General features: G+C 41.3%; 1 protein-coding gene across 4 annotated transcripts in view; it reads left to right on the forward strand.

Moving 5' to 3' along the window:
• Window positions 1-19,710, forward strand: part of ITGAX (integrin subunit alpha X) — a 63,710-nt gene extending 44,000 nt beyond the window's left edge. For all 4 annotated transcript variants that reach the window (XM_045875406.3, XM_064593018.1, XM_064593017.1 and 1 more), the window contains 10 exons: window positions 14,108-14,218; window positions 14,308-14,387; window positions 14,472-14,555; window positions 16,856-16,934; window positions 17,045-17,152; window positions 17,256-17,339; window positions 17,545-17,658; window positions 17,799-17,900; window positions 18,166-18,276; window positions 19,094-19,710. In XM_045875406.3, coding sequence (XP_045731362.2) covers window positions 14,108-14,218; window positions 14,308-14,387; window positions 14,472-14,555; window positions 16,856-16,934; window positions 17,045-17,152; window positions 17,256-17,339; window positions 17,545-17,658; window positions 17,799-17,900; window positions 18,166-18,276; window positions 19,094-19,192 — 972 coding nt within the window. In that variant the 3' untranslated portion in view covers window positions 19,193-19,710. The remainder of the gene's footprint in view (window positions 1-14,107; window positions 14,219-14,307; window positions 14,388-14,471; window positions 14,556-16,855; window positions 16,935-17,044; window positions 17,153-17,255; window positions 17,340-17,544; window positions 17,659-17,798; window positions 17,901-18,165; window positions 18,277-19,093) is intronic.
• The last annotated feature ends 2,448 nt before the right edge of the window (window positions 19,711-22,158 follow it).

The raw sequence follows: 22,158 nt of genomic DNA on the forward strand, positions 1-22,158 counted from the left end.
TTCCTTGGGTGTTGAGTTTGAGAAATTCTTTATAGATTTCGGACACTAGCCCTTTACCTGATATGTCATTTGCAAATATCTCCTCCCATTCTGTTGGTTGTCTTTTGGTTTTGTTGACTGTTTCCTTTGCTGTGCAAAAGCTTTTTATTTTGATGAAGTCCCAATAGTTCATTTTTGCCCTTGCTTCCCTTGCCTTTGGCGATGTGTCTAGGAAGAAGTTGTGGCTGAGGTGGAAGAGGTTGCTGCCCTGTGTTCTACTCAAGGATTTTGATGGATTCCTGTCTCACATTTAGAACTTTCATCCATTTTGAGTTTATCTTTGTGTATGGTGTAAGAGAATGGTCCAGTTTCATTCTTCATAATGTGGCTGTCCACTTTTCCCAGGACCATTTATTGAAGAGACTGTCCTTTTTCCATTGGATATTCTTTCCTGCTTTGTCAAAGATTAGCTGACCTTAGAGTTGAGGGTCCATTTCTGGGTTCTCTATGGTGTTCCATTGATCCTTATGTCTACTTTTGTGCCGCTATCATACTGTCTTGATGATTACAGCTTTGTAATACAGCTTGAAGTCTTGCATTATGATGCCACCAGGTTTAGTTTTCTTTTTCAACATTCCTTTGGCTATTTGGGGTCTTTTCTGGCTCCATACAAATTTTAGGATTGTTTTTTCTAGCTCTGTGAAAAATGTCAATGGTATTGTGATAGGGGTTGAATTGAATGTGTAGAATGCTCTGAGCAGCACATACATTTTCAAAATATTTATTCTTCCAATCCATGAGCATGGAATGCTTTTCCATTTCTTTGTGTCTTCCTCAATTTCTTTCATAAGTGTTCTGTAGTTTTTAGAGTACAGATCCCTTACCTCTTTGTTTAGGTTTATTCCTAGGTATCTTATAGTTTGTGGTGCAATTGTAAATGGGATCAATTTCTTAATTTCTCTTTCCTCTTTCTCATTGTTAGTGTATAGAAATGCAATGGATTTCTGTGCATTGATTTTATATCCTGCCACGTTGCTGAATTCCTGTATGAATTTTAGCAGTTTTGGGGTGGAGTCTTTTTGGTTTTCCACATAGAGTATCATGTCATCTGTGAAGAGTGAGAGTTTGACTTCTTTGCTAATTTGAATGCCTTTTATTTCTTTTTGTTGTCTGTTGTCTAGTACTATGTTGAACAACAGTGGTAAGAATGGGTATCCTTGTCCCGTTCCTGACCTTAGGGGGAAAGCTCTGTTTTTCCCCATTGAGAATGATATTCGCTGTAGGATTTTTTTAGAATGGCTTTTATGATATTGAGGTATGTTCCCACTATCCCTACAATGTGGAGAGTTTTAATCAAGAAAGGATGCTGTATTTTGCCAAATGCCTTTTCTGCATCAATTGAGAAGATCATATGGTTCTTGTCTTTTCTTTTATTAATGTGATGTATCACACTGATTGATTTGTGGTTGTTGAACCAACCTTGCAGCCCAGGAATAAATCCCACTGGTCGTGGTGAATAATCCTTTCAATGTACTGTTGGATCCTATTGGCTAGGATCTTGTGAGAATTTTGGCATCCATGTTCATCAGAGACATTGATCTGTAATTGTCCTTTTGGGTGGAGTCTTTGGTTTTGGGATCAAGATAATGCTGGCCTCATAGAATGAGTTTGGACATTTTTCTTCCATTTCTATTTTTTGAAACAGCTTCGGGGCGCCTGGGTGGCTCAGTTGTTAAGCGTCTGCCTTCGGCTCAGGTCGTGATCCCAGGGTCCTTGGATCAAGCCTCGCATCGGGCTCCCTGCTCCGCGGGGAAGCCTGCTTCTCCCTCTCCTACTCCCCCTGCTTGTGTTCCCTCTCTCACTATGTCTCTCTCTGTCAAATAAATAAATAAAATCTAAAAAAAAAAAAAAAAAAAAAAAAAAAGGAACAGCTTCAAAAGAATAGTATTAGCTCTTCTTTAAATGTTTGGTAGAAATCCCCTGGGAAACCATCTGCCCCTGGACTTTGTTTGTTGGGAGATTTTTGATTACTGCTTCAATTTCCTTGCTGGTTATGGGTCTGTTCAGGCTTTCTATTTTTTCCTGTTTCAGTTTTGGTAGTTCATAAGTTTTTAGGAATTTATCCATTTCTTCCAGATTGCCTAATTTGTTGGCATATAGTTGCTCATATGTTCTTAAAATTGTTTGTATTTCCTTGGTGTTGGTTGTGATCTCTCCCCTTTCATTCAAGATTTTATTTATTTGGGTCCTTTCTCTTTTTGATATGTCTGGCTAGGGGTTTATCGATCTTATTAATTCTTTCAAAGAACCAGATCCTAGTTTCATTGATCTGTTCTCATGTTCTTTTGGTTTCTGTTTCATTGATTTCTGCTCTAATCTTTATTATTTGTCTTTTCGTGCTTGGTTTAGGCTTTGTTTATTGTTCTTTCTTCAGCTCCTTTAGGTGTAAGTTTAGGTAGTGTCTTTGAGACCTTTCTTGTTTCTTGAGAAAGGCTTGTATTGCTATATAATTCCCTCTTAGGACTGCCTTTGCTGCATCCCAAAGGTTTTGAACAGTTGTGTTTTCATTTTCATTTGTTTCCATGAATTTTTTAAATTCTTCTTTAATTTCCTGGTTGATCCATTCATTCTTTAGTAGGATGCTCTTTAACTTCCATGTGTTTGAGTTCCTTCCAAATTTCCTCCTGTGATTGAGTTCTAGTTTCAAAGCATTGTGGTCTGAAAATACACAGGGAATAATTCCAATCTTTTGATATTGGTTGAGACCTCATTTGTGACCCAAGATGTGATCTATTCTGGAGAATGTTCCATGCACACTGGAGAAGAACATGTATTCTGTTGCTTTCAGATGATATCTTCTATATATCTGTGGAGTCCATCTGGTCCAGTGTGTTATTCAAAGCCCTTGTTTCCTTCTTGATGTTCTGCCTAGATGATCTGTCCATTGCTTTGAGTAGGTGTTAAAGTCCCCTAATATTATAGTATTATTATCAATGTAGTTCTTTAATTTTGTTATTGATTGGTTTATATAATTGGCTGCTCCCAAGTTAGGAGCACAAATACTTATAATTGTTAGATCTTATTGTTGGATGGACACTTTGTGTATGATATAGTGTCCCTCTTCATCCTTTATTACAGTCTTTGGTTTAAAATCTAATTTGTCTGATATAAGGATTGCTACCTCAGCTTTCTTTTGAGGTCCATTAGCATGATAAATTGTTCTCCACCCCTACACTTTCTTTTTTTTTTTTTTTTTTAAGATTTTATTTATTTGACAGAGAGAGCGCAAGCAGAGGGAGAGAGAGGGAGAAGCAGGCTCCCTGCTGAGCAAGGAGCCCGATGTACTCAATCCCAGGACCCTGGGATCATGACCCGGGCTGAAGGTAGCCGCTTAACTGACTGAGCCACCCAGGCATCCCGACCCCTTCACTTTCAATCTGGAGGTGTCTTTAGGTCTAAAATGAGTCTCTTGTAGACAATATATGAATGGGTCTTGCTCCTTTATCCAATCTGATATCCTGTGTCTTTTGATTGGAGCATTTAGCCCATTTACATTCAGAGTAACTATTGAAAGATATGAACTTAGTGCCACTGTATTACCTGTAAAGTCCCTCTTTCTGTAGATTGTCTCTGTTTCTTTCTGGCCTGTATTACTTTTGGGCTCTCTCTTCACTTACAGGATCCCCTTTAATATTTCTTGTGGGGCTGGTTTAGTGATCACAAATTCTTTTAGTTTATGTTTGTTCTGAAAGCTCTTTATCTCTCCTTCCATTCTGAATGACAGCCATGCTGGATAAAGTATTCCTAGCTGCATGTTTTTCTCATTTAGTATACGGAATATATCATGCCAGTGCTTTCTGGCCTGCCAAGTCTCTGTGGATAGGTCTGCTGCCAGTTTAATGTTTCTACCATTGTAGGATTTAGGAGCTCTTGCCTCGAGCTGCATTCAGGATTTTCTCTTTATCTCTGAAATTTGCAAGGTTCATTACTATATGTTGGGTGTAGATCTGTTTTTATTGATTTTGAGAGGGGTTCTGTCTACCTCTTGGACTTGAATGCCTTTTTCCTTCCCCAGATTAGGGAAGTTATCAGCTATGATTTGCTCAAATATTCCTTCTTTCCTTCTCTCTTTTTCTTCTTCCTCTGGGACCCCAATAATTCTAATATTGTTTCATTTATAGTATTGCTGATTTCTTGATGCCTCCCCTCATGATCTGTTAGTTTCTCTCTTTTCTTCAGCTTCCTTCCTTTCTATCAACTTGACTTCTATGTCACTGACTCTCTCTTCTGTCTCATTTGCCCTAGCTGTTAGAGCATCCAATTTAGACTGTATTTCACTTAAAGCATTTTTAAATTTTGGCCCGATTAGATTTCATTTCTGTACTAAGAGATTCTCTTGTGTCTTTTATGCTTTTGTCAAGCCCAGCTCTAACTTTATAATTGTTATCCTGAATTCCAGCTCTGACATTTTACTTATATCTGTATCAATTATTTCTGTGGCAAAGAACCATTAAATCTAGTTCTTTCTTTTTTTACGAATTCCTCCTTCTAGTCATTTTGCCCAGATGGAATGAATGAACGAGAGTACAAAATCAAAAATATCAACCACAATCCAAGTGAAATACACACTAGACAAATCCGAAGAGGTCAGAAACCAAAAAAAGAAAGGAATAAAAGAAAAAAAAAGGTGGTGGGGGTGCAATATAATCTCTCAGGTGGACAAATAGGGTGATCCACTTGGTGTTTTGTGATTGAGTTTAAATTTCATAGTGTTGCAGTTTGAAAATATGCACAGTGTGATCTCAGTCTTTTTGTACTTGTTGAGGGCTGACTTGTGACCCAGTATGGGATCTATTCTGGATAATGTTCCATGTGCACTGAAAGAGAATGTGTATTCTGCTATTTTAGGATGAAATGTTCTGAATATAACACGGACTCTATTAAGTTCATCTGGTCCAGTGTGTCATTCAAAGCCACTGTTTCCTTATTGATTTTCTGTTAGATGATTTGTACATTACTGTGAGTGGGGTGTTAGAGTCCCCCACTATTATTGTATTATTAGCAATGAGTTTCTTTATGTTTATTGTTAATTGATTTATATATTTGGTTGCTAGCAAGTTGGGGGCATAAATATTTATAATTCTTAGACCTTCTTTTTGGATAGACACTTTTATTATGATATAGTGTCCTTCTTCATCTCTTATTACAATCTTTTGTTTAAAATCTAGTTTGTCTGTGGCTAACAGACCCATGAAAAAGTCCTCAGCGGGCGCCTGGGTGGCTCGGTTGTTAGGCGTCTGCCTTCAGCTCAGGTCATGATCCCAGGGTCCTGGGATCGAGTCCCACATCGGGCTCCCTGCTCAGCGGGAAGCCTGCTTCTCCCTCTCCCACTCCCCCTGCTTGTGTTCCTGTTCTCGCTGTCTCTCTCTGTCATATAAATAAATAAAAATCTTAAAATAAAAAGAAAAAAAAAAAAAAGAAAAAGTCCTCAGCATCACTCAGCATCAGGGAAATACAAAACAATGAGATACCACCTCACACCAGTCAGAATGGCTAAAATGAATAACTCAGGAAATAACAAATGTTGGCAGGGATATGAAGAAAGGGGAACCCTCCTGCACTGTTGGTGGGAATGCAAACTGGTGTAGACACTCTGGAAAACAGTATGGAGATTCCTGAAAAAGTTAAAAATAGAACTACTCTACAACCAGCAACTGCACTATTAGGTATTTATCCAAAGGACGCAAACATAGTGATCTGAAGGGGACCTGTACCCCAATATTTATAGCAGCAATGTCCACAATAGCCAAAATATGGAAAGAGCGCAGATGTCCAGTGACAGATGAATGGATAAAGAAGATGTGATATATGTATATGTGTACACACACGCACACACACACACAATGGAATATTACTCAGCATCTAAAAGAGTGAAACCTTGCCATATGTAACAACATGGATGGAAATAGAGGGTATTATACTAAGCGAAATAAGTCAGTTAGAGAAAGACAAATACCCTATGATTTCACTCATTTGTGGAGATTAAGAAACAAAACCAATGAACATGGGGAAGGGAAGGAAAAATAAAATAAGATGAAAACAGAGAGGGGGGCAAACCATAAGAGACTCTTAACTATAGGAAACAAACTGAGGGTTGCTGGTGGGGGATTGGGTAACTGAGTGATAGGTATTAAGGAGGGCACTTGATTTAATGAGCACTGGGTGTTATATGCAACTGATGAATCACTAAATTCTACCCCTCAAACTAATGATGCACTATATGTTAACTAAATTGAATTTAAATTAACCCCCCACAAATCCAATTTATCTGATATATGTATGGCTACTCCAGCTTTCTTTCGATGTTCATTAACATGATAGATGGTTCTCCATCCCTTCACTTTCTCTCTCTCTCTTAAATTTTATTATGTTATGTTAGTCACCATACAATACATCATTGGTTTTTGATGTGGTGATCCACGATCCATTGTTTTCATATAACACCCAATGCTCCATGCTGTACGTACCCTCCTTAATACCCATCACTGGGCTAACCAATCTCACTTCCCCCCTCCCCGCTAAAACGCTGTTTGTTTCTCAGAGTCCATAGTGTCTCATGGCTCATCTCTCCCTCTGATTCCCACCCTTTCATTTTCCCCTTCCTTCTCCTAGTGTTCTCCATGCTATTCCTTATGTACACAAATAAGTGAAACCATATGATAATTGACTTTCTCTGCTTGACTTATTTCATTTAGCATGATCTCCTCCAGTCCCATCCATGTTGATGTAAAAGTTGGGTATTCATCCTTTCTGATGGCTGAGTAATATTCCATTGTATATATGGACCACATCTTCTTTATCCATTCATCTGCTGAAGGGCATCTTGGCTCTTTCCACAGTTTGGCTATTGCGGACATTGCTGATATGAATATTGGGGTGCATATGGCCCTTCTTTTCACTACACCTGTGTCTTTGGGGTAAATACCCAGGAGTGCAATTGCTGGGTCATAGGGTAGCTCTATTTTTAACTTTTTGAGGAACCTCCACAGTTTTCCAAAGTCGCTGCACCAACTTGCATTCCCACCAACAGTGTAAGAGGGTTCCCCTTTCTGCACAACCTCTTCAACATTTGTTGTTTCTTTCCCTGTCCATTTTTGCCATTCTAACTGGTGTAAGGTGGTATCTCAATGTGGTTTTGATTTGAATTTCCCTGATGGCTAATGATGATGAGCATTTTTTCATGCGTCTCTTAGCCATTTGTATGTCTTCTTCAGAGAAGTGTCTTTTCATATCTTCTGCCCACTTTTGGACTTGAGTATTTGTTTTTTGGATGTTGAGTTTGAGAAGTTCTTTATAGATCTTGGATACCAGCCCTTTATTGGTAGTGTCATTTGCAAATATCTTCTCCCATTCTGTGGGTTGCCTCTTGGTTTTGTTGACTGTTTCCTTTGCTGTGCAGAAGCTTTTTATCTTGATGAAGTCCCAAAAGTTCATTTTTGCTTTTGTTTCACTAGCTTTTGGAGATGTATTTTGAAAGAAGTTGTTGTGGCTGATGTCAAAGAGGTTACTGCCTATGTTCTGCTCTAGGATTTTGATGGATTCCTGTCTCACATTGAGGTCTTTCATCCATTTTGAGTTTATCTTTGTGTATGGTGTTAAAGAATGGTCGAGTTTCATTCCTCTGCATGTGGCTGTCCAATTTTCCCAGCACCATTTATTGAAGAGACTGTCTTTTATCCATTGCGTGTTTTTTCCTGCTTTGTCAAAGATAAGTTGACCATAGAGTTGAGGTTCCATATCTGGGTTCTCTATTCTGTTCCATTGGTCTATGTGTCTGTTTTTGTGCCAATACCATGCTGTCTTGGTGATCACAGCTTTGTAATACAGCTTGAAATCAGGCAACGTGATGCCTCCAGCTTTGTTTCTCTTTTTCAACATTTCCTTGGTGATTTGGGGTCTTTTCTGATTCCATACAAATTTTAGGATTGTTTGTTACAGCACTTTGAAAAATGTCATTGGAATTTTGATCAGGATGGCATTGAAGGTAAAGATTGCTCTGGGTAGCATAGACATTTTAACAATGTTTATTCTTCCGATCCATGAGCATGGAATATTTCCCCATCTTTTTGTGTCTTCTTCAATTTCTTTCATGAGTGTTCTGTAGTTCTTAGAGTATTGATCCTTTACCTCTTTGGTTAGGTTTATTCTGAGGTATCGTATGGTTTTTGGTGCTATTGTAAATGGAATCATTTCTCTAGTTTCTCTTTCTACAGTTCCATTGTTAGTGTATAAGAAAATAACTGATTTCTGTGCATTGATTTTGTATCCTGCCACATTACTGAATTGCTGTATGAGTTCTAGTAATTTGGGGGTGGAGTCTTTTGGGTTTTCCACATAAAGTATCATGTCGTCTGTGAAAAGAGCGAGTTTGACTTCTTTGCCAATTTGAATACCTTTTATTTCTTTTTGTTGTCTGATTGCTGTTGCTAAGACTTCTAGTACTATGTTGAACAATAGTGGTGAGAGTGAGCATCCTTGACGTGTTCCTGATCTTAAGGGAAAGGCTCTCAGCTTTTCCCCATTGAGGATGATATTCACTGTGGGTTTTTCATAGATGGATTTTATGAACTTGAGGAATGTTCCCTCTATCCCTATATTCTGAAGAGTTTTAATCAGGAAAGGATGCTGTGTTTTGTCAAATGCTTTTTCTGCATTAATTGAGAGGACCATATGGTTCTTCTCCCTCCTCTTATTAATGTGTTCTTTCACATTGATTGATTTGCGAATGTTGAACCACCCTTGCATCCCGGGGATAAATCCCACTTGGTCGTGGTGGATGATCCTTTTAATGTATTGTTGGATCCTATTAGCTAGGATTTTGTTGAGGATTTTGGAATCCATATTCATCAGGGATATCGGTCTGAAATTCTCCTTTTTGATGGGGTCTTTACCTGGTTTGGGGATTAAGGTAATGCTGGCCTCATAGAATGAGTCTGGAAGTTTTCCTTCTGTTTCTATTATTTGAAACAGCTTCAGTAGAATAGGTATTATTTCTTCTCTGAATGTTTGGTAGAATTCCCCAGGGAATCCATCAGGCCCTGGACTCTTGTTTTTTGGGAGGTTTTTGCTCACTGCTTCAATCTCATTACTGGTTATTGGCCTACTCATGTTGTCAATTTCTTCCTGTTTCAATCTTGGCAGCTTATGGGTTTCCAGGAAGGCCTCCATTTCATCCAGATTGCTCAGTTTATTGGCATATAGTTGTCAATAATAATTTCTAATAATTGTTTCTATTTCCTTGGTATTAGTTGTGATCTCTCCCTTTTCATTCATAATTTTATTAATTTGAGTCCTTTCTCTTTTCTTTTGGGTAAGTCTGGCCAGTGGTTTATCGATCTTATTAATTCTTTCAAAGAACCAACTTCTAGTTTTGTTGATCTAATCTACTGTGTTTCTGGTTTCTAATTCATTGATCTCTGCTCTATCTTTATTATTTCTCTTCTAATGTGTGGCTTAGGCATCATTTGTTGCTTTTTCTCTAGTTCTTTAAGGTGTAGAGTTAGTTGGTGAATCCGGGATTTTTCTATTTTTCTGAGTGAGGCTTGGATGGCTATGTATTTCCCCCTTAGGACCACCTTTGCAGTATCCTATAGGTTTTGGACTGATGTGGTTTCATTCTCACTGATTTCAATGAATTAAGTTCTTCTTTGATTTCCTGGTTGACCCAAACATTCTTGAGCAGAGTGGTCTTTAGCTTCCAAGTGTTTGAATTTTTGCCAAATTTTTTCTTGTGATTGAGTTCCAGTTTTAAAGCATTGTTGTCTGAGAATATGCAGGGAATAATCTCAGTCTTTTGGTATCGGTTGAGACCTGATTTGTGACCCAGTATGTGGTCTATTCTGGAGAAAGTTACATGTGTGCTCTAGAAGAATGAGTATTCTGTTGTTTTAGGGTGGAATGTTCTGTATATATCTATGAGGTCCATCTGGTCCAATGTATCACTCAAAGCTCTTGTTTCCTTGTTGATTTTCTGCTTAGATGATCTGTCCATTGCTGAGAGTGGAGTATTGAGGTCTCCTACAGTTGATGTATTGTTATCGATATGACTCTTTATTTTGGTTAACAGTTGTCTTTTGTAGATGGCTGCTCCCATGTTGGGGGCATAGATATTTACAATTGTTAGATCTTTTTGTTGGATAGACCGTTTAAGAATGATATAGTGTCCTTCTGTGTCTCTAAGTACAGTCTTTAGCTTAACATCTAATTTGTCTGATATAAGAATTGCTACCCCAGCTTTCTTTTGAGGTCTGCTGGCATGGAAGATGGATCTCCATCCCTTCACTTTCAGTCTGGGTGTATCTTTAGGTTCAAAATGAGTCTCTTGTAGAGAGCATATGGATGGGTCCTGTCTTTTTATCCAATCTGCAACCCTGTGCATTTAGGCCATTCACGTTGAGAGTGATCATTGAAAGCTTTGAATTTATTGTCATCATGTTGCCTGTGAAGATGTTATTTTTTTAGACTGTCCCTGTAAATTTCTGTTGTATATCACTCTTGGGGTCTTTCTCCTTTTATAGACTCCCCCTTAATATTTCTTGCAGGGCCAGCTTAGTGGTCACATATTCTTTCAGTTTCTGCTGATCTTGGAAGCTCTGCATCTCTCCATCCATTCTAAATGACAGTCTTGCCGAACAAAGTATTCTTGGCTGTATGTTCTTCTCGTTTCATACCCTGAATATGTCTTTCCAGCCCTTTCTGGCTTGCCAGTTCTCTGTGGATAGGTCTGACGTTATTCTGATGTTCTTCCCTCTGTATGTAAGGAATCTCTTCCCCCTAACTGCCCTTAAGATGGTTTCCTTGGTTCTAGGATTTGTGAGTTTTACTATTACATCCCTGGCATTGGCCTGTTTTCCTTGATCTTGGGAAGGGTCCTCTCTGCCTCTCGGACACGAATGCTTGTTTCATACCCCACATTAAGGACGTTTTCAGCTATGATTTGCTCAAATATATCTTTTAGTCCTCTGTCTCTCTCCACCCCCTCAGGGATCCCAATAATTCTGACATTGGAACGTTTCATGATGTCACTTATTTCTCTTATTCTGTTTTCATGAATTTTGAGTTGTTTCTCCCTGGCCTTGTCTTTTTCCTTCTTTTCTATCAATTGGTTTTCTAGATCACTAATTCGTTCTTCTGCCTCCCTTACCCTAGCTGTTAGATTATCTAGATTAGATTGGATCTTATTGATAGCATTTAAGTTCTGCCAGTTAAGCTTTCATTTCTGCCCTTAGAGACTCTATGTTGCCATTAATTGATTTCTCCATTCTAGGTATCATCTTCATAATTGTTACCCTAAAGTCCATTTCCAACATTTTGGTTATATCTGTATTCATTTGTAAATCTGTGGCAGAAGTCACAGTCTCTGAGTCTTTCCTCCTCCTAGTCATTCTGTTAAGGGGTGGTTGAGGGAATGTATAGAGTCTAAATTATTGAACACAACTGATGCAAGATGTACCTGTTTTATAGGGACATTAGGGATGTCGGCCTCTTGTTCTCACAGTCTGTCTTCTGAAGGTGGGGTCTGCCATGCTGTTACTCAGGCAATCCTGTTTGGGCAGGATTTTTAAAAATCAAGCCTTTTAAAATATTATTTCATAGATTTTACTTATTTTTTTAAATTTATTTATTTATTTTAGAGTGAGAGAGCAAACATGAGTGGGGGCAGGGGCAGAGGGAGAAATCCTCAAACAGACTCCCCACTGAATGTGGAACCCAGCTTGGGGCTCAATCCCAGGACCCTGAGTTCATAACCTGAGTAGAAAACAAGAGTTAAATGCTTAACCAGCTGAGCCACCCATGCACCCCTTAAAATGATGTAATAAAGTTAAATATGTATGTTTAAAAAAAAATACATGTGTCAACAAAACTAAAAGACAACCTATGGAATGGGAGAAGATTTTCATTAATGACTTATCAGATAAAGGGCTAGTATCCAAAATCTATAAAGAACTTATCAAACTCAACACCCAAGAAACAAAAAATCCAGTCAAGAAATGGGCAGAAGACATGAAGAGACATTTCTCCAAAGAAGACATACAAATGGCCAACAGACACATGAAAAAATGCTCCACGTCACTTGGATCAGGGAAATACAAATCAAAACCACAATGAGATACCACTTCACACCAGGCACACTGACTAAAATTAACAAGTCAGGAAAAAACTGATGTTGGTGAGGATGTGGAGGAAGGGGAACCTTCTTTTCGCTGTTGTTGGAAATGCAAACTGGTATAGCTACTCTGGAAAACAGTATGGAGGTTCCTCAAGAAGTTGACCCATCAATTTCACTGCTAGGTATTTATCCAAAGGATACAAACCTAGTGATCTGAAGGGGCACTTGCACCCAAATGTTTATAGCAGCAATGTCCATAATAGCCAAAATATAGAAAGAGCCAGCCCAGATGTCCAGTGACAGATGAATGGATAAAGGAGATGTGGTATATTTATAATGGAATATAACACAGCCATCAAAAAGAATGAAATCTTGTCATATGCAATGATGTGGATGGAACTAGAGGGTATTATGCTAAGCGAAATAAGTCAGAGAAAGGCAAATACCATATGATTTCACTTATATGTGGAATTTAAGAAATAAAACCAATGAATATGGGGGAAGGAAAGGAAAAATAAAATAAGATGAAAACAGAGAGCGAAGCAAATCATGAAAGGCTGCTTTTTTCCCAATTATAATTATTATTTTTATTTTTTAAAATTAACATATAATGGATTATTTGTTTCAGAGGTATGGGTCTGTGATTCAACAGTTTTACACAATTCACAGTGCTCATCATAGCACATACCATCCCCAGTGTCCACCACCTAGCCACCCCATCCCTCCCACCCCCTCCACTCCAGCAACCCTCAGTTTGTTTCCTGAGATTAAGAGTCTCTTATGGTTTGTCTCCCTCCCATGAGAGGCTCTTAACTATAGGAAACAAACAGGTCGCTAGAGGGGAGGTTGGTGGGGAGGTTGGGGTAACTGGGTGATTGGCATTAAGGAGGGCACTTGATGTAATGAGCACTGGGTTAGTTATATGCAACTGATGAATGACCTAATTCTACCCCTGAAACTAATAATACAGTATATGCTAACTAAATTGGATTTAAATAAAAAATTTAAAAAAAAAAGAAATGCACAAAAATACCCTTATCTGTTGGTGGCATACATTGAGGTATTTCTGGACAAAATGATGTGATATTCAGAACGTGCTTTAAATTTTTCAGAAAAAAAGTGGCAAAGAGCTGAATAAAACAAGAGTAGAAAAGTGTTGGTAATTTAAATTGAGTGATGGGAACATGGGGGGGGTTGACTTACCTAGTCTCTCTCTACTTTTGAGTATGTTTCAAAATTTCCATAATAAAATGCTTTTTTTTTTTTTTTAAAGAACAGTAAATAAAAAAGGGGTAAACTCTAATAAATCTGGCATTTCTACTAGGATGAAGTTTTACCAGATAGTGTCTAAGGATTTTTATTTTATTTTTTTAGGTCTGAGGATTATTTATTTATTTATTTATTTATTTATTTATTTATTTATTTTAAGATTTTATTTACTTATTTGAGACAGAGAGAATGAGAGAGAGAGAGAGTACATGAGAGGGGGGAGGGTCAGAGGGAGAAGCAGGCTCCCTGCTGAGCAGGGAGCCCGATGCGGGACTCGATCCCGGGACTCCAGGATCATGACCTGAGCCGAAGGCAGTCGCTTAACCAACTGAGCCACCCAGGCGCCCAGTCTGAGGATTTTTTAAAAAACATAATCTTTTTTTTTTTTTAAACATTTTATTTATTTATTTGAGAGAGAGACTGAGAGAGAGAGAGCACGAGAGGGGGGAGGGTCAGAGGGAGAAGCAGACTCCCCGCCAAGCAGGGAGCCCGATGCGGGACTCGATCCCGGGACTCCAGGATCATGACCTGAGCTGAAGGCAGTCGCTTAACCAACTGAGCCACCCAGGCGCCCTAAAAAACATAATCTTAAGGTAGATACCAGGAAACTGTCACTACTTCATGGAGTCTCTTCGGAACGTGAACAAATGCTCACCTGCCTTTTTTTCATCTGCCCTTGCCTGGAGCCAGCTGCAGCCACACTCCCCACACCTGACCTGTGATGGCACCCCAGCCCAGGGCCAGGGTATTCAGAGCACCCGCTGCAGCATCAACCACTTCATCCTCCCTGAGGGTGCCCAGGTCAGCCTTTCTTCTGTCCACCCCCAGCTCCCTTCCCCCCACCCTACCTCACTTCTTGGTGACCTCCTTCATTACTGCCTCTTCCTCAGGTCACCTTCTTGGTCACCTTTGATGTCTCCCCCAAGGCCATGCTGGGAGACCGGCTGCTTCTGACAGCTAATGTGAGCAGGTGAGCTGGGGGTATTTAGACCTCCTTGCCCCCTAGCCTCCTCCTCTGGGGTCCTTGCCAACTAGGCTCCTCCTCTTTCTCCAGTGAAAATAACACTCCCAGGACCAGCAAGAGCACCTTTCAGATGGAGCTCATGGTGAAGTATGCCATCTACACCGTGATCAGCAGGTACCATACCATGACCTCTCCATCATTCTGATCGGTCTAGGCAAGGTTTTCAGTCCCTGCAGCAGTTGAACACCTGGGACATTCAGGTTTTATCACTACCTTTTCTATTGGTAGATGATACTGCTAACACTTACTAATCAAGTATGGAGTGTTTATTGTGGGCTAGCTATAATAATAATTGTGATATTATCATTACATCATACATTTAATAGAGATTATGGTTCTTTTTAAAAAAATATTTTATTTATTCATTTGACACATGGAGAGAGAGCCCAAGTAGGCAGAGTGTAGGCAGAGGGAGAGGGAGAAGCAAGCTCCCCACTGAGCAGAGAGCCCCATGCGGGGCTTGATCCCAGGACCCAAGCCGAAGGTAGACACTTAATCGACTGAGCAACTTGGGTGCCCTGAGGTTATGGTTCTTAGAAGTCTTTCTTAAAAGCACCAAGATTGTCCTGGGTTTCCTGAGAAATATGAGACATTTTCCTGTCTTGAGGTTCTTACAACTTTGTTGGGGAGTGAGGTTACCTTGATCCAAGGCAGAATCTCATCAAGGACCTCTCTGTGGTTCTGTACCCTAAGGCTATTATGAATTTCCAAGAGCAGCTAGAGACTCCTTTCAGGGGAGGCTTCAGCTGAATGTTGAAGAGTCCATAGCATTGAGCTTAGCCAGTGAGTCTCAAAGGAGCCCTTGGCATTTGGGTGAGACAATTCCTCATTGCAAGAAACAGATTTTCACCCTATAGGGCTTTTAATTTTTTTTTTTTTTTTAAGATTTTATTTATTTGCGAGAGAGAGAATGAGAGACAGAGAGCATGAGAGGGAGGAGGGTCAGAGGGAGAAGCAGACTCCCTGCCGAGCAGGGAGCCCGATGCGGGACTCGATCCCGGGACTCCAGGATCATGACCTGAGCTGAAGGCAGTCGCTTAACCAACTGAGCCACCCAGGCGCCCCCTATAGGGCTTTTAGAACTGCTATTCTTCCTTTCCCAGTCCCCTTTGGGAGGTATAGGTAGAAATGAGCTGCTTGCTGCAGAGGCTGAGTATCAGGGAGAAGCTAGATAAAAGAAAAAGACCTTAAAATGCCGTTCCAGGAGGGATAATAGATGAGGTGTTTAAAATTCAGGAGTCAAATCATATATTTGAGCATATACCCTCTTTCAGTAAATACTTTCCTAGCATTTGCTATGTTCTAAGCACAGGGCTATAGTTGCTTTCTATAAATTCATTTGACATTATTATGTATAATCAAAACCGGACATAACAACCTGCCCTTGTGCAATGTGTACACTCATGATGTACAACAAGTCCATGTGGCTTAGTCTGGGTACATTCCCCTGTACTAGTTCTGCCCTTGTGACTCATTGGACATCCTCTCCCTTCCCAGTCTCACACTCTAATTCATACCTCCACACCAGGAGCTCTCAGCAGCCCAGCCAGGTGCATGCTCTGAGCTTGCTTGCTAGAGTGTGCACTGGGGACCCATAAGCAGGGCACACTACATCTAGATGTATGTGGCTCTACAGTTAAGCTGTGCTCTGCTGATTTGACTCTATGGGTGGGGACATTCTGAGAGGCCCATAGGATGAGTCTGGGGCATTTTGGGGGAATTCCTCACAGAGGAGGGATGAGAGTTCAGAGTAAAAGTGGTCTAGAATTTGGACTGTACAGGCAAAGGACAGGTACTTAGGCAGTGGAGCAGGAAGGGGCAGAGGTGAGACCACCCACCTGTTCAAGTGGCCAAGCTGGCCACTGGGTCTCCACACATGGGTCTGAGAAGGTCTCAGGAGGAATTGTTACACTGAGATCCAGTCAACAGTCTACTGTTAGACCTTCCCTCACCTCTAAGCCCCAGTGCCAGAAAAGCCAAGGGAACAGGACAGGAGAGAAGGCCTGTGGGAGGCCAGACAGGGGTAAACACATTTGTCAACAGCATCAGCCCAAGTCTCTCTAAAGCTCTTCTGTGTCTCACATGCATATCCGGTATCCTCTGTGCCCATGAAAGCGGATGGCCCGGCCCCTGCCTCCAATGAGTCAATGGCATAGCTCTGGGTCCCTTTCACTGTAGTCTCTGCCCAGTCCCCTGGGCAGTTTCCTCTGTTGGGAGCTTCTGCAAGAACCTTACACCCAGCTTGAAGCCCAGCCCTGCTTCATAAACACTCCCATTATCCAACATCAACCATAGACTTCATTGCGGGCTACCCCAAGGCCCCACTGACTACCTATCCTGTCATGCTGCTAGCCAGAACCTCTTAGGAGGCCCCCATGGAACTTCAAATCCATCCATGCCTCTTCTCTCACCAGCCATGAACAGTCCACCAAGTACCTCAACTTCTCAGCCTCAGACCAGGAGGAAAGCAGCCAGGCTCAGCATAGATACCAGGTAGGTGATGCTGACTCAAGAGCAGGGGCTGTGGCAGGGGGCTGGGAGCCAGCAATTAGGGAGGGATGTGGGTTTTGGCATGGTCTTTGCCCTCATTGCCCTCTGTGCAGGTGAACAACCTGGGACAGAGGGACCTGCCTATCAGCATCATCTTCTCCGTGCCTATGGAGCTGAATGGGGTACCTGTGTGGAGAGAATTAGAGGTCTTCCACCCCCAGGTACTCCAGGACTGTGTACAGCTCATGCCCTTTACCTGGATTCTCTCTGTCCCTCATGAATCCTTGATGGCCCCACTGAGATGCTTGCTGTGTCTTTTCCTAGAATCCCTCCATTCAGTGTTCTTCAGAGAGAATAGTGCACAGAGAGTCTGACTTCCTGACCCACATTCAGAAAAATTCTGTGCTGGTAAGGAGGGCTCCGGGACATTTCCACTTTAAGCCACACATGAGAGGAATTTAATTCAAGAATCAGTATTACACTCAGATGGCTGTCTGCCGAATAGCCCTTTTGAATTCAAATGTGGCTGCTCCTCGCATATCAGTCAGTTTAATGCTGTCTTCTGCCTTTAAAACCACCTTTCTATGGCCTAATGTTACTTCTCTGTTCCTAGGACTGCTCCATTGCTGACTGTCTGAGGTTCTGCTGTGACCTCCCCTCCTTTGGCATTCAGGAGGAACTTGACTTCATTCTGAAGGGCAACCTCAGTTTTGGTTGGGTCAGCCAGGTGTGTGGGCCCAACAGCAGTGTCTCTCCCTTGAATTCAGGTGGTAACAGATGTGTCTGTGGCCACCCTCAAACCAGGACTTTACTTGAACTCTGAGCCTTCCCAGAGCTAATCCCCAGTTCTGCCCCTCTGTCTTGCAGACATTGCAGAAGAAGGTATTGGTAACGACTGTGGCTGAAATCACATTCAACAGATCCGTGTATTCCCAGCTTCCAGGACAGGAGGCATTCTTGAGAGCTCAGGTAGTGACTGTGTGGTAGGAGTGGCCAACCTCGTAAGAGGGCTCCTAATCCTAAATCTCCAGTGTTGTGTGGGAGGCTCAGAAGTCTGGAGGGAGGGAGGATGAAGGTCCATCAGCAGAAGAGTTATCCCTAAGCCCATGAGTGTTTCTATGTCCCACCCTTTGGAGAAAGGGAAGGAGGGGAGGGAGTTAAAATTGGTAAACCTAGGAAGAATCTGGGGTAGCAAGAGTTCTGGTTCTTTCTGATGAGGTCACCTCCACTCCAGGTGGAGACGGTGTTGGAGAAGTATGAGGTCTACAACCCCATCCCCATTATTGTGGGCAGCTCTGTGGGAGGGCTGCTACTGCTGGCTCTCATCACAGCCATCCTGTACAAGGTGAGTGTTTCCATTCTGCTCTTGACACCACCAGCAATTTGATCCCATTCTTTCTTTTTTATTATTATTTTTTAAAGATTTTATTTATTTATTTATTTATTTATTTATTTATTTATTTATTTATTTATTTATTTAGAGAGTGAGAGAGAAACAGCATGAGAGGGGAGAGGGTCAGAGGGAGAAGCAGACTCCCTGCTGAGCTGGGAACCCGATGTGGGACTCGATCCCAGGACTCCGGGATCATGGCCTGAGCCAAAGGCAGTTGCTTAACCAACTGAGCCACCCAGGCACCCTGATCCCATTCTTTCTATAATGTAACAAAGAGCTCACCTTGGATATAGGTGCACATTCTTGCTAAGTCACTGCATGTGAGAGATCCCCATTCATCTATGACATCACTGGTCCCCAACTGTCCCCCATGTCCATGCCTTCCTATCTGATTCTCAGGCCTCCTTTAATTGTTCTCCCTGTCTTTTCCACTCTCTTCTTCTTCCTGTCTTTTGTACTCTCATCTTCCTCGCTACATGTTTCCCTTCATGGCAAATTATAACATAAAAACAGTGGCCTGGATTAGGTGTTGACACCAACAATGATTCTGTCTGTGACTGTAGGCAGTGTCTGTTCAAGGCTGGGCCTTGATTTCTCATGCTGAAGGTGATTCCACCCGGTTCACTAAATGACCCAGTGTATCTAAAGATTCTAGTGCAGTGCTTGAACATAGTAGGCATTCCAGAAATGGTGATCCCTCTCCCCCCAGCCATCCCTTTTCCTCTCTTCCACTGGATTTCCTAATTCTCTTTTCCTTCCTCCCCCACAGGTTGGCTTCTTCAAACGTCAGTATAAGGAAATGATGGTGGAAACCAATGGGCAGTCTGTCCCAGAAAATGGGACTTCAGACCCTCAAGTTGCCCAATAAGAAACTACCTCCTATTGTCCCTTGGACCTGTTATCCTCTGAGAGGTTTCCTGGCCCTCTTACTCCCAACTAAGTTAGGTCTGCAGGGGGAGAAATGTTCCACGTGAGGCTGCTTTCTCCTTTGGGAGGATGCAATATATCCACACAAAGTGCCTTGCCTGGGAAGGGCCATTTGTCTTGTCAAGGCTGTAACTGGAAACCCCAGAACAGGACCCTAACCATGCCCCTGGGTGGAGTTGATTTGGATTTCTACTTAGAAATACATGAACAATAGCTTCAGGCTCCAGTCTCTCTTGCTTCACTTGCCACCCATGATCTTTCTAAAATACAGTACTAAACAAGCCACAATCCTCATCTATCTTTAGTGGCTCCGTATAATTTTCAGGTTGACATCTGAACTCTCCAGATTGATATTAGGATTCCTGTTCCATTTCTAGAGGGTGGGCTTTGATGTACATACCATGATTTGTTCTGTGCTTCCCTATCACCCTTATTCCTAGTAAAATACTGTCACTATCAGCACTTTGTGTCAAGGATTTCAGTCCAGATTTCCCAAACTGAACTGGGAATAAAATGTCTACACATTGGAATTTGTAAACTTGGCTTTCAGGCTTTGTCAGCATTGCTAGCTGGGAGGGAGAAATAGAACCCAGCAGGAGTATTGCCCCAATGCCACTTTGGCTCACCTAGCTCTAGCAACTCTCAGAGATCAAGAGGCCCAGGACACTTCCATTTTTTGAGATTGCAAATACAGTAAATGAAGAAATGCTGAGACATAATTATAAAAAATGTGTATGTAAATGTTTGCCTTAACAAATTAATACATTACACAAAACCAACATATGTACATTTATTGGGAAATAAGTCAAAGATCTAAAATTCGGGCCTTTTAGGGATGTGGGTCCTGTACAATGATGCCCATGGTGTGCCTTAACCAATGTTGGGTGCTGGCCAGCCCTGAATCCTGGGGCCAGGACAAGAAAGTTAAATAGAGGGGAGGTTATTACGTCCCTATATTGGGGTAACCTGACTTCTTATTCTACTCACTCAATTCTCAAAGCTATCACTGATGGGGAGCTAATGGGGCTGTGGCAGGTGGGGATAGGACAAGAAAATGGCCTCAGGTGGAAAGGTCTTTAGAGTGAAGCAATACACTGGTGTTTCTTACAAATCTTAAGAGGTCGTGAAGGGGACATTGTTTGCATATGGTTAGTGATTGGCAGGCACTTTGAAGTCCTATATCAGAGATCTGCTGCCCCCAATATGGTCACTGTTGCTATTATGCCACCCATCTTAGCATAAAGCTCAAAGTGGTGCCTGGCACTGAGCTGGGTGTCAACACATAGCAGGCCATTCTCTGCCCTGGAGTGATCCCACTGCTCCTGCCACCTCCAAGGGGTTTGGGTCATGTGGATGTTCTAATTAGAAACACAGAAAGGGAGGCAGTTGATCATGTGATTATAGGGGAAGCTGGAAAATGGCTCTTCACAGGCACCCAAAAGTGTCTCCTTTCATCATCATAGGGTCCAAAATCCCTTTGGAGTCTCCAGAAGGACCAAATATTATGCAGTAGCTTTAAGTAGGGCTCCAGAATAGACTTTATGAGAACCCAGCTTTGGATTGTTGTTTCTCAAAATGTGTTCCATGAATCACTGGTGGTCTCTGGTGGTCTCCTAAGTGGTAAGTTTTAGAGAAAAAAACTGCAAGAAGCAGTTTTTAACCCATAATACATCTCACACATTCGAAATGGTGACTTTCATTTTTTAAAAATTTTATTTAAATTCAATTAGCTAACATAGGGTACATCATTAGTCTTTGGTATCATGTTCAATGATTCATTAGTTGTGTGTAACACCCAGTGCTCATCACAAATGGTGACTTTCATAGAAAACTTGCTATATCCTTCGTATTATCTTCCTAAAGGTTGTCCATGGACTCCAAGGACTGGAGTGGGTTCTTGTGTAAAATGAAAGCAACAGGTGTTATTTTCACATATTTTCCCTTTGCATATTTACAGATTTGCTATTGTGTTGTGTTATTTATTTATTTATTTATTTATTTATTTATTTATTTATTTATTATGTTCAGTTAGCCGCTGTATAGTACATAATTAGTTTTTAAGGTAGTGTTCAGTGATTCATTAGTTATGTATAACACCCAGTGCACATCACAACATGTGCTCTTCTTAATACCCATCACACTTGTTACCCCATCTCCCCACCCCCCTCCCTTCTGAGACCCTCAGTTCGTTTCCTGGGGTCTATAGTCTCTCATGGTTCATCCCCCTCTCTGATTTCTACCCCCTCAGATATCCCTCCCTTCCCCTGTAGTCTTCCGTTCTATTCCTTATGTTCCACATGTGAGTGAAACCATATAATAATTGTATTTTTCTGCTTGAGTTACTTCACCTAGCATAATCCCCTCCAGTTCCATCCATGTCCATGCAAATGGTGGGTATCCATCCTTTATGATGGCTGAATAATATTCCATTGTATATGTGAACCACATCTTCTTTATCCATTCATCTGTTGAAGGGCAGTTTGGCTCCTTCCACAGTTTGGCTATTGTGGACATTTTTGCTATGAACATTGGGGTGCATGTGTCACTTCTTTTCACTACATCTGTATCTTTGGGGTAAATACCCAGTAGTGTAATTCCTGGGTCATAGGATAGCTCTATTTTTTTTTTTTTAAGATTTTATTTATTTGCAAGAGAGAGAATGAGAGACAGAGAGCATGAGAGGGAGGAGGGTCAGAGGGAGAAGCAGACTCCCTGCTGAGCAGGGAGCCCGATGTGGGACTCGATCCTGGGACTCCAGGATCATGACCTGAGCCGAAGGCAGTCGCCTAACCAACTGAGCCACCCAGGCGCCCAGGATAGCTCTATTTTTAACTTTTTGAGGTAACTCCATACTGTTTTCCAGAGTGGCTGTACCAACTTGCATTCCTACCAACAGTATAAAAGGGT

The sequence above is a fragment of the Mirounga angustirostris genome, unplaced genomic scaffold (assembly GCF_029215605.1).
Source record: "Mirounga angustirostris isolate CCGP_5_RB_7025 unplaced genomic scaffold, mMirAng1.0.hap1 SCAF_5, whole genome shotgun sequence".
Classification (NCBI taxonomy): domain Eukaryota; kingdom Metazoa; phylum Chordata; class Mammalia; order Carnivora; family Phocidae; genus Mirounga; species Mirounga angustirostris.